The sequence below is a fragment of the Malaya genurostris genome, chromosome 2 (genome assembly GCF_030247185.1).
Source record: "Malaya genurostris strain Urasoe2022 chromosome 2, Malgen_1.1, whole genome shotgun sequence".
NCBI lineage: Eukaryota > Metazoa > Arthropoda > Insecta > Diptera > Culicidae > Malaya > Malaya genurostris.
In genome coordinates, this window is record NC_080571.1 from 194,642,720 (window position 1) to 194,656,502 (window position 13,783).

General features: G+C 37.2%; 1 protein-coding gene across 1 annotated transcript in view; it reads left to right on the forward strand.

The window, feature by feature from the left end:
- Window positions 1-13,783, forward strand: part of LOC131433092 (lachesin-like) — a 76,748-nt gene that overhangs the window by 29,808 nt on the left and 33,157 nt on the right. The window contains exon 2 of the mRNA XM_058599880.1: window positions 7,117-7,158. Within this exon, the coding sequence (XP_058455863.1) occupies window positions 7,117-7,158 (42 nt within the window). The remainder of the gene's footprint in view (window positions 1-7,116; window positions 7,159-13,783) is intronic.

The window sequence follows — 13,783 nt, forward strand, 5'->3', positions numbered from 1 at the left end:
AAATTCAGGAGCTTTATAAAGGTCAATTGTACCTTTTATTTGAATCTAAGTTTGTTAGAATCGGTTAAACCGTCTTTGAGAAAAGTAAGTGCACTTATTTTCATTTTTTTGCACATATCACCCTGTGATTCCGGAACCGGAAGTCGGATTCGAATAAAATTCAGGAACTTTGTGTAGGACTACAAGACCTTTCATTTCAATCTAAGTTTATGAAAATCGGTTCTCCAAGAAGAGTGAGTGCAAAAAAATGTTACATACATACATACACACACATACATACACACAAATACACACATACAGACATTAAGCGTACTCGACGAACTGAGTCGAATGGTATATGACACTCGGTCCTCCGGACTACAGTTCAAAAGGCGGTTTTCACATTGATTGCATAACCTTTCTATATGAGAAGGGCAAAAATGAATCATTTTTTATGCTCGAATATTTTACAATTTACACATTTTTTTTCCAGGTGTGTGGTCTCCAATATGTCGCTAGCCACTAGTCAAACCTGCGCTTGTTCAGCCAAGCAAGTGATGAAAGTTTCGTAAATTGAGTCCGATATTTCCGAATTGTCATGTCCTAGGTCATGTGCACTTAGCACAAACATTTCCATACAATACGTGTTGTGTTACTTCCAATTAAAAATGCTATACCTATCATGATGCAAAATACGTAAACAAAAATTGACAGCCGAAACAGTAGAAACGGTTTTAAATGGCACCTTGAAAATGGTCATCGCTACCTTTATATGAATTGTTCCGGGTTCGCGGTTTAATGCATAGGGCAAGGGCCTCACAAGTCAATTGTCGTATGTTAGACCTCCGGATTCTTTGACTGTGAACCACCTAGCGAATTATTTAAACTTTTGGTTCAAATTTCACAATCGAACCGTTATTGTTATCCAAAACAACCGTGCTCGCGATCATAGTTATTTTTTACAGTACGATAGTTATTTTCCGACACTGAAAAAAATCTTGCAAAAAATCAAATTTCAAGTATTAATTACTGTGTAACTTTCCGAAAAAAAACTGCTTAAATAAAAAGTTTCAACACATTATCAAACGCTGTTAGTTTTTCTCGAAGTTCTCTGTATTGTAATTATCCTACTACTTGTAATCATTTTATTTTCAGTGTAAAATAAACCCAGGTAACTTTTCATCCGTCAAACTTTGAATTGGTCCGTAGTTTCAGTTAAATTTAACTATTCAAATAAAAAAACTATCGAAATGCCAAATTTTAACTGAAAATTCAAATCATTCACTTTAGTGTGGGTAGGATCCTCGCACCAGCCATGCAATAGTTTTGTACGCTATAAATCGGTATCGGAATCTGTTGAAACAGAAAAATTCCACAAATGGAACGTAGAGCCAAGGCTTTGCTTACCTATATATGGATTAATGGAATCATTTTTTTTTGCGATTGCACCTTATTTCAACGTTAATGAATAAATATGATGAAATAATAATCAATTCGATGCATACTCTGCTGCATGAATTACTACTAGAATCGTCACACTTTTATCAACAATGCATCGAAATAGACTCGAACCGTCATAATACTGTATAGCCATATTGTACCAGAATTGTTTGAATCCTCTCTATAACCAAAATAAATGATTCCAAACAGCGATTTGGCGTGAAGTTAACCAACGTCAAGTGGATCATAAAAGAGAAAAACATAAACAACAAACAATCAATAACCTTGACAGCACTGGATAATGCGATTCCCCGACGACGAATGATTATATTTTTCATCGGGAAAAGGCAAATATATTTTACAAGCTTGTTTACAAATGAGATCTTTCTATTGTTCTCTACCACGAGTAACTGAAAGTCATAAATTCTACCTCCACTTTCCGCCGGTCTTGGCCGTGTACAATGAGAAACAATCTCTTTGTAAGTGAATTTCCTATAACGCAATTTTATTACAGTGCAATAAGCACTGAATTGAGTCTTGCTGAAGTGGTGCTAGGAATCTACCAATCGCCCAACGACACGGCGCCTTGAGGGAAAGGCCAACAGAAGCAGTCAAAGCGGGAAGCGCCTGTATGTGTCGCAACACTCTGTCACCCCCTACAACCTCGCCCGTAATCCACTCACTCAACCAAAAAAGTGCCGTTTTGTGGTAGCACTCTTGGCGTAGAAAGATTAGAGAGGAGATTTGTTCCTTCGATTTTCGACTAGGTGAAGAAAGCTAAGCAGAAAATCCCACTCCAACATAAATAAAAGGTCCACCATTCCTTTATTGTGCCAAATATCTTGATCCATAAAACGTTTTCCTCTCCCTGGACCACAGTTCGAAAAACCGAGTCAGTTGACAAAAGAAGGGAGGAGATATCCTGTTCACTTATTTTCTGGGGTATTCTCACTTCGTTTGACTTTTTTTTATTTGTTGAAGTTTATGGCCTGAATTTATTGAATAATATTCATAATAGACTGACTGCTACCTCAATGCCGCCCGCGCTCAATCAATTTTCGAAAAGAGGTCGATATTCAAAAGAACCTAGGCAAAAGATTACGGGTTCGTCCCAGTACGATTACGAACGTTACATTCCACTGGGCAGTTCTTCTCCTAGAGAGGATAAACTTTTTAGAAATGATAAACAAGAACCCACTCGAGGATATCCTTCTCTGTGCGAAAGTCCTTCGATTGACTCACTGCGGAATCGTGACAAAGCAAAGATTATTATCTTGAGAAAACAAACTTGTTGATCGGTTTGAGTTTTCGCAGCGAAGAAAGCATATCGTTTTGAGAAAATTCTGAAACTATTTGGTATCGGTATCGGAGAGTGATTTCAAGCCATTTGTTTCGTTCAAAAAAAATTATTTATTTTTAGGCAAATACTTTTAATTTATGTATTAGTTAACGTGTGACCCAGAACTATTTTAAATTATTCATTTGCTTTAGGTATGTGCATTTTGTAAATGTGAGATAACAATATATTGTAAATTACAAGATTAAATTCAACCAACTTCCTGTCCTAGGGTAAAGGCCCGAACCGCACCCACAAATCGCATTTTTCAATTGGGCGAAATTCTGGCGAGTTTGACGGATATGCCTCCTTTGGTACAAAAGCAATATCGTTGGCTTCGTATTATTTTATCACCGGTTTCGCGTAATGGAACGATGCCAGATTCTGCCAAAACAGAGTAGCACCTTTGTGGCACAAGAGGACATACCACAGGCTACGTTTATTGTGCTAGTTTATGTACGGCTTGCTAGATTTACCGCACTCACAAATCGCATGCCACACCAAGTGTTTCTTGACCGATTATTCGACCTGCTTCTTCCGAAACTTCCAGCCGGGACTTGCAAATGAAAAACTCCAGGCCGGGGATCTGCTTGGTGTCCATTTTAATCTACGTCTCGTCGTCCATTACAATGCAATTCGGCTGCACCAATCACTCGCGTTACATCTCTCGGATGTGGTATTTAGCCGTATTATGTTGATTGGTTCGGTTAGACCCCTTCGTTACTTTGAGGACATAAAAAGCGACCCGCTAGATATACCAGTGAACCGATTTTCACAAACTTAGATTCAAATGAAAGATGTAGTCCCATACAATATTCCTGAATATTATTTGGATCCGACTTTCGGTTCCGGAGTTATGGGGTAAAATGTGCAAAAAAATGAAAATATGTGTTCTAACTTTTCTCATAGATGGCGCCACCAATTTCCACCAACTTAGGTTCAAATGAAAGGTCTTGTAGTTCCATACATAATTCCTGAATTTCATTCGGATCTGACTTCCGAATCCGGCAGTATAGGGTAAAGTGTGTTAAAAATTTATACCACCACTGAAAAGGGCGGAAAACCGTAAAAAGTTTTCTAAATCGAACTCAAATCTTCTCCAATTGATAGTTTTTATCAGTAGACGGTCAAACAAACCGATTCCGGTTATTGTATTAAAAATCGAAGAAAATTATTTTGAAGAATACCACAGTATTATATATGATAGTATGATTGATATGAGAAAGATATCATTACACCACTAGGTGGATTAAAACAGGTTTTTGTTGGTTTCTTTAGACTGTACAGAGTGCTCAATAAATTCAAATAAAGCCTTTCATCGTTGAGTAGGTACGAACTATGTGTATTCTGTGTATTGGCCTTGGTGTCAGATTTAGCCTCGTATAAAGCCTAACCTATGCGCACGGTCTCAATTTGCTGTCATTTGTTGTGGTTCGGCGGTTGAATTACCACGGGGTTAAGCATCTTTCATCTATACCACCTTCCGTCGGTACTGGGAGACGGATTCGACCATGAACCGTGCTGGATTCGGATGGTTGCGTTCGACGTAGGCGCCAGCAGCCATCAAGGTGGTGAAGGAGCGGGTTCATCTGACATTAAACCGCTCGATCCGGAAGGCTGCTCCTAAGCTAGATGTGTCGATCGTGACTGCCGTACAAGAAATGCAAATTTCACGGGGTAACAACGACTACAATGCAAATTTAATGAAACTGAAAGAGCCAACCATCCCACGATTCCACAGGGTCGTGTCGGAAATGGTTTGGGGTACCGCATCCAAACATGGGAACGTGGAAATTATAGCTGCATACTATGAGATCGAGGAGAAGGTAGTGGACCCGGCACTTCGGAACTTCTACGGAAATGATGTATTTCAACAGAACGGGGCACCGACCCACACGTCGAATATCGTTCAAGCGTGGTATCAGGGAACCTCCCTGCTCAATAAACCCTGTAGGTTCTCAATAAACATTGCTTCAATATAAAATGTCTCAGAAAAGAATATCTTGCATATCCCAAGGTTCACTGGAGAGCAATCCAGATGGCTCCCAAAAGTATCCCGAAAAGTTTGATGTAGCTGAAATTTAATTTTTTTCCCATCGTAGAGAACATGTGTGCTCGGTGCCATTGGATTTGGTTGTGTCTTCATAACCGAAATACGGTGTCGGCTTTCGTTTTCTGTATATCGTGCACAAAATCGTTGTGTTCATCGATCGTAGAGGCGGTGTTGTGTTTTCTTCTTTCATACTTGCACGTACCAGTGTGTACCAATTTTTATATGACGATTTTAAAATTTTGACACTCACCTTGAAATTCCGGAACCGGCGGATCCGGATTCAATTGCACAGTAACTTTTCAAATTAGTAGAAGAATTTATCAATCAGTTTCATGAAATTTGCACCTCTTATCATCATCACATGTGGGAAAATGCCCATGAAATTGAAAAAAAAATCCACTTATCGTGCTGTAATTCCAGAATCGGAAGTCAGATCTGTATAAAATTCGGGAATTTCAAAAGTCTTTTTATTTGCGCCTTAGTTCGTGGAAATTTGTTAAGCAATCTCCGAGAAAATTGAATTCAAATATTTTAATTATTTTACACATATTACCCTGTAATTCCTGAACAGTAAGTCGCATGCAATAAAATTCAATAGTAAGCTATGAGACTGCGTTCTTGAAAATCGGTTCAATGCTATATTTTCAAGCAACCAAATTTCAATGATAACTGAGAAATGAATTTGAATTGCTACAGTATTAAACCAATGCCTTATTGTTGATAATAAAGAAGATTAGTTCTTTAATTTGAAGTTAATCTGAATTTAACTTTATCTACCATTAGAAGATTTGTCGGTAGTACAGAACGAAAACAAATTTGAAGTGGAGAATACCAGAACCCCTTGGTTCTGGTATTAAAATACATTATGATACAATGTGTATGTGTGTGGGTGCTGGAAGCAAAAAATACAAATTAGTGATTTCCTTTAAATTGGGTCATTTTTTCATTTTGATAGTCGATGACCGAATTAACTTATTTCAGTTATATCGGTCATCGTTTATCGGTTCTGAAACTGCCAGAAATAGTGATCAACAACTCCATATCGCACTTCGATTTCTAAAAAGATTCTCATAAATTATTAATGAAATAAAAAATGTTACACCTTTACTTCGACATCTTATAGAATGCTTAATCGATTTTCACGCGATTAGTGAATCTTAGTGAAGGGATGATCTTATGATTTTATACAAAATTACCCAATTTTTATTTGATCCGACTTGTAGCTCTAAAATTATCAGATAATGAGTGATTGGAATTGCAAACCATCGCTTAAAACGACAATGCAAATAAAAATTAAAAATTCTTCCTAATTGGGCTCATAACTGTTTCAATTTGAAAACTTTATTAGTTGAAATGAATTCCATTATACCGTACCCCAGTTTCCAGTTCCGGAAGTATCGCATTCATCACTCATTTTCACATTGTTTTTCGTTAGGTACTGAAAAAATTGTGTTTACATTGAAGTCTTTTTTCACGCGGGGAATACGTACCGTGTATTAAAAGAGTGCAAAAAAAACACGTAACTTAGGAAATCCGCGTTACTTCGAAGATTCGCGTAAGAAAACGCGTAACTTCGGAAATTCACATTAAAAACCGCAAAACTAACGACATTTTTTTAAATGCCAGATATCTTAGAAATGATTAATATGTCCAGATTTTTTGGAAAAAATCGACTGAGAATTTGAGAAATCGTAACTTCGTAAAATTTTTGGATATCCGAAAAATTTTTTGGATATCCGAAATCAAAATTTTTTTTTGATACCAAATTACTTAGAAATGTAATCTAAAAAAAAATTGGAAAAAGAACGACTTTGGGACTGAACTGAAGAAATTTTTTCTCGACGCCAGATTGTTTTTGTGATGCAAGATGATCTAATTCTTTTTAAATCGACCAATTCTGCAGACAGTTGACTTAAAATAAATTTCGAGATAACACCACCTCTACGTTTATTGCATTTCTAAGACAAAACAAGAGAACCGGATAGATGAAAATTCGTCTAAAAAGAACCGCGTAACTTCGGAAATCCGCGTAAAAACAGCATTAATAAAAACACGTTGAAGAAGGCCTCTGTGTAATTAGTTTTTGTTATTGTATGGGTTTAGTACCATAGTCATGAGTTTAGTATCATAAGATGCAAAACAAACAAGTTTTCTGACAATCCGGGTATAAATAAACGATACAAATTTAATTAACTTTACTGCGATTTAGTTTCACTGAAAGAACTTTACTACACATCAATATTATAATTTTTTTTGTTATGGTTGACAACTTTTACTAATGCAGGTTTCTCTTTCAATTTGATTTCAGAGGAGAATGTCGATGATAACAGTGCATATATATTAGACAGAGGTAAGTATTAACAGTTCGGCTGAAAAGTTCGTATCGTTTAATAGAAACACACATTTTTTTGCCAAAATTCGTTTTTATTATTCAACATAATTGCCATCAGAAGCGATACAGCGATTATAGCGATCTTCCAACTTTTCGATACCATTTTTGTAGTACGATTTGTCCTTTGCCTCAAAATAGGCCTCAGTTTCAGCGATTACCTCTTCATTGCTTCTAAATTTTTTACCAGCGAGCATTCTCTTGAGGTCTGAGAACAGGAAAAAGTCACTGGGGTCCAAATCTGGAGAATACGGTGGATGAGGAAGCAATTCGAAGCCCAATTCGTTCAATTTCAGTATGGTTTTCATCGACTTGTGACACGGTGCATTGTCTTGATGGAACAAAACTTTTTTCTTCTTCAAATGAGGCCGTTTTTTTTAAATTTCGTCCTTCAAACGCTCTAATAACACTATATAATAGTCACTGTTAATGGTTTTTCCCTTTTCAAGGTAGTCGATGAAAATTATACCATGCGAATCCCAAAATACAGACGCCATAACCTTACCGGCCGATTGTTGAGTCTTTCCACGCTTTGGGTTCGGTTCATCGCGTGCAGTCCACTCAGCTGACTAACGATTGGACTCCGGAGTGAAGTGATGGAGCCATGTTTCGTCCATTGTTATATATCGACGAAAAAAATCGGTTTTATTTCGATATAACAGCTCCAAACACTGCTCAGAATCATCAATTCGTTGTTGTTTTTGATCGATTGTGAGCTCACGCGGCACCCATTTTGCACAAAGCTTTCTCATATCCAAATATTCGTGAATAATATGTCCAACACGTTCCTTTGATATCTTTAGGGTGTCAGCTATCTCGATCAACTTCACTTTACGGTCATTGAAAATCATTTTGTGGATTTTTTTCACGTTTTCATCGGTAACAGCCTCTTTTGGACGTCCACTGCGTTCATCGTCTTCGGTGCTCATATGACCAGTACGAAATTTTGCAAACCACTTACGAATTGTTGCTTCGCCTAGTGCAGAGTCTGGATAACACTCATGAAGCCATTTTTTGGTATCGGCGGTACTTTTTTTCATCAAAAAGTAGTGTTTCATCAACACACGAAATTCCTTTTTTCCATTTTTTTCACAATAACAAAAGTAGCTTCACTCAAAATGCAATATCTCACAAACTAATAATCAGACAGCTGTCAAATTTATACACGTATCTTTTGAAGGTTGGTACTAACTGAAAATAGTATGGATTTAATTCTAGTGGCGCCCTCTCATAGAAACGATACGAACTTTTCAGCCGATCTGTTATTTTGGTTTCGAGACTAACAAACTTGTTGTCAATTCGACTTTTCAAGGTTATAAATGAATATACGTGAGTGTGTGCGTGTCCGGTGATGTAAATTTACAGTTTTAGCGGAATGTATTTTTTATAAATTTGCTCATAATTTTCGCTCAAAATTTTCGCTTCAAATGTCGAAATAAAGCTCGGCCAGTGCCAGCCCTCGAGGTGCATACCGCTACTGCCTGTAAAAAAATCACGCGTGATTTAGAGCGTAGTTTGGCGGCTCTAAAAATACATTACTTTTAGTTGAGCAATTCCAGAAATGATTAGTAAGTCATCAGACTTCACATTCTCTGATTCGGATAAAACTTCGCACACGTGTTCACGTGTTCACACTAATTGTAAAACAAAATTTTACCAATCCATCATCCATTCAGCGCCCCCTGGATGTTGGCGCTCGAGGCGGTCACCGCACTCGCATCACTCTCATTACGGCTCTGTTCAAAATAACAACGGTTTCAAGATAACATAACATATAATGATCATGTGATCGTTTTCTTTAACTTGTGTCTCAGTTTTTGTTAATAGTATGCAATTTTTGAAAAACAGTTTAAATATCCAGCGCACAAAATTAATTTTGATATCCAGCGCTCAAAATTTATTTTGAACGTGAAGGTCCGTGGAGAACTATTATGGTTCCAAAGAAATCTGCGATATAAAAAGGTTTGGAACCACTGACTAAAGCCATTCATTTCGTTTGTATTGATATTTCGTTCTCTGCTGGCATACAAATATATATTTAGTTAGGAGGTTAAGTACCCGCTAGCGTTTGCCAAAAGAAAAGTTACCCTATTTTAATATCAAATATATTTGTATTTGTGATGAATAATTTCGAATATATTTGGAACTATATCTACCAGCAGAATAATTATAATATCAAACAAACAAAAATTAGAATGATGCTCACGAAACAATATAAAGTAAAGAATAAAACACTTTCCTGAGGAATTTCATCGATCTCTTTGCTTAGCTCAATAACAACAAAAAACACTTTGAAACTTTATACACATTGAAAGCGAACAATTAAACAAATGTCCGTGAGCAAGAATTTCCCGCCTAGATTAGTTTTCATTTCCATCATTGAACTCGTACTTAAACGGAATCAATTTTCATTCAATCAGTTTTACACAAAAAACTGAAAACGTATGCTGATTTTTATCTTCAATACCTCGTTATAACTTTTCCTGACTTGATAGGAAAAATAAAGAGCGACGGGGAAAATCTACCCCTCTGTATACGTATACTGCGAGTCCCGTGAACCGAAGAGTATAAAGGAAATGAACCGGTCCTTTTCATGTAAATGCTCCAGGGATGAACTTAGCTCTGGCTAGCATCATTTTCTTCTTGTCCTATTAACCGGTTTGGCATCAAATCTACCCTGATGAAACTAGTACCCGGTGATGGAACAAAACTTTCTCTATAACGTTAATTTGCATAACTTTCAACGGATTACGTGCTTAGTTTACGAAAATCTAGGTTAAAAACTTAATTGCTCTGGTTCGTTCATTCGATGTGGGGCGCTGTGTGGGGGGTTCCCTGCATTATTGTACCTTAAGTTTTTCGGTGTGTTTCTCACTTGGCGCTCATTTTGCACTTATTCGCCCCGGATTGAAAGAATCACATGCGGTAAAGTTACGCGAGGAGTTCGCTATCTTACTCTAAGGAAAACGACCACCGCCAGAAAGGTAAAAATGCATGCACTTAGCTGGTCTATTTAGCATTCCTTTTGGCAAAGTTCAGGACGCTCATCCCGGTGAAAAACAGACAGAAGTGAAACTTTTCAATTTCTCGCCAACCTGCTGAACTTTCTTAGCACGGAGAAAATCTTTGCACGTTTTCAATCTGGTTTTGCATCTACAGTTGCTAGCCTCTGATTTACGAATTGATGACGTACTAAATGTGGAATCAGGCGTTGATTGTCCGAAAGATTCTGTCTATTGGGTATTTTTCTGTGAGTCATAAATGGTAACTGGTGTTCAGGGAAAATTAAACAAATGAGAACAAAAAAATAAAACTCGTTAAGGCTGCACTGTAGTAGAACGGCCGTAGGAACACTTCGTGATTAACCGAAATAGTGACAATGTACAAACATCATGCTAGAGAAAAGTAAATCATTTCCACCGTGCATTAGAATGCCAATGGGATGAATGGGAATGATGAGCATCAGCTTTTACTAAGCAGTAGTCACTAGAAGATTTGGCGCTTAAAAAGATGTGTAACATTTTTTGTACTAACTTCTCTCGAAAATAACTGAACTGGTTTGAACGGAATTCGACTTTCAAAATTTCAATGTCAATGGTAGTTTTTATGAGTGCCCAGCAAAAAGAAGCGGAATTTTCAAAATTGTTTAACAACACCGTTTCTGTAATACCGGTTGAGCAAATACCCCAAAATAAAGCGCACTTCGATTTATCGGAACCGATCAGGCAGATTCTTCCAAATTTATATTCAAATAATAGATTTTCTGAACCTATGTTTGCTATGTAAATTTATTCAGATCCAACTTGCGGATCCGGAATTCTAGGGTGAAGGGTGTTAAAAATTTTAGGATTCAAGATCTTGTTGCTAAAACTCTGCGTAACTTGACTAATATGCAGGTTTTGTTAGTTGAAATGGTTTCGGTTGTAACGGTACCGGCAACAGTAAGAACATTTTTTATCTACCTAGTAGTGTAATGGTGTCTTTCTCATATAATTCATATTATCTCACACAATAATTTGGTATTTTTCAAAATAATTTTCTTTGCTTCTTAAAAGAATACAAAGAATTTTGGTTCTGCGTCAACTATTACAACCTATAAAATAAAACCGCTCCACTATTTCCGGTGCTTCTGGAATCGGAAACTGCTTTGTTTGACCTTCTATTGGAATTAACCATCGATAAATGACAAATCATGCCAATTTTAAGACTTTTTTTTCCATAAATACATTTATTTCTTAAGGCAATTTACATAAGTTTTTCTTCGCCGTATCATCACTTTTACATAGAATTCTTAACCTAATATAATACTAATATAGTCACAGCGATTTGAGTTTAATAAAACATATTCCTCTTATTTTTTAAATATCATATTAGCTATTTCGTTATTTATTATTAAATCTACTTAAGAACATTATTTGAACCAAGCGATTAACTGCTATAAATTATAAAATAAGCTGAAATTTTTATACATTTTGTTGTTGATATCATAACCTATTTTGAGTTTGTTTGTATCAGCACATCATTTTTACTAAAATCTTGCTATTGGATGAACTTATGGACGCAGTAGGAGTCAGAACTAACCCTCAAAAGGGTCAATTATTAAATTGAAACTTCAATTGTTTTTATGAAATGATAAAGAAGTTTCATGTAAGAAAGGTCACGACAAGCAAGAATGTCGCGAACTGGGACATTGGATAGTCTACCTTGGGTACGCAAGGAATTTATTAGTTGAGATCTGACATCACGATACTCCACGCATGTCCAAACGACATGATCAATATCGCGATAGCCTTTGCCACAAGCACAATGATTAGTTTCGGAAAGTCCAATTCGAAGGAGATGTGCATCTAACGTGTAGTGATTGGACATGAGTCTGGGCATCAAACGAATGAAGTCCCTACTCACATCCAGCTCCTTGAACCATGCATTTGTCGATATTTTAGGAATAATTGAGTGCATCCACCGATCCAGATCATCTTTATCCCAAGAAGCTTGCCAGCTGGCAAGTGTTCTTTGGCGAGTCGCGCTATAAAATTCGTTGAAAGCAATCGGTCGCTCATAAATTTCACCTTCAATAGCACCACGTTTGGCAAAACTATCGGCTCTTTCATTGCCTGGAATGGAGCAATGAGCCGGGACCCAAACTATTGTGATTTGATAATTATTACTATTCAATATGTCGTTCAGACACTGTTTTATTTTGCCCAAAAAAAACGGTTCATTCTTGCCAGCAGCGTTTGAGCGAATGGCTTCAATTGCACTCAGACTATCTGTGAAGAGGAAATAATGGTTTGGAGATAATGTGACGATTACACTCGAACTATAATGAACTGCTGCTAGCTCTGCTATATAAACAGATGCAGGTTCTTGAAGCCTAAATGAAGCCGGAACATTATTGTTGAACATACCAAACCCTGTCGCTTCTTCAATTCGCGATCCGTCCGTGTAAAACATTTTCTCAGAGTCAATATGCCTGAACATACTACAAATATTTTTGGGATTTCCATCGAACGTATGTGTTCCGGGATTCCACGCACTTCACGCTGCATGGATGTGTCGAAAAATAAAGTTGAGTCAGGGACATTTAGTAGGCTGACACGGATAGGAATATATCTTGAAGGGTTGATTTCCTGTGACATATGGTTAAAATATACTGTCATGAATCTTGTTTGAGATTGAAGCTCAACTAGCCTTTCGAAGTTATTAATAACTAGGGGATTCAGTACCTCACATCTTATTAGCAGTCGCGACGAAAGCTCCCAAAAACGATCCTTCAATGGAAGAACTCCCGCCAGAACTTCAAGACTCATTGTATGTGTCGAATGCATGCAGTCTAAAGCAATTCACAAACAACGAAACTGAATTCGCTCCAGTTTGATAATATTAGAATTTGCATCGGAACGAAAGCAAACGCATCCATATTCCATCACTGAAAGTATCGTTGTCTGATACAACTTTATTAGATCTTGCGGATGAGCACCCCACCAAGACCCTGTTATTGTTCGAAGAAAATTTACTCTTTGTTGGCATTTTGTTATCAGATACCTAATGTGTCCTCCCCACGTGCATTTGGAATCAAACCACACCCCGAGGTATTTGAAAGTCAAAACCTGTTGGATCATTCTTCCCATCATATGAAGCTAAAGTTGCGCAGGATCATGCTTTCTTGAAAAGACGACCAGCTCTGTTTTCTCCGTAGAGAATTCGATACTAAGATGAACAGCCCAAACGGACAATTTATCTAAGGTATCTTGCAATGGTTTTTGCAGATCAATAGCTTTGGATCCAGTAACTGAAACCACGCCATCATCTGCCAATTGTCTTGATGTACATGGAGTTACGAGACAGTTGTCAATGTCGTTTACATAGAAATTATACAGGAGCGGACTGAGGCATGAGCCTTGCGGGAGACCCATGTAGCTAATTCTGAATGTTGCCAAATCGCCATGTGAAAAATACATGCACTTCTCTGACAAAAGGTTGTGCAAATAATTATTTATAACCGCTGGAAGTCCATGTTGGTGGAGCTTGTCTGAAAGAACATCAATGGAAACTGAATTAAATGATCCTTTAATGTCTAAAAATA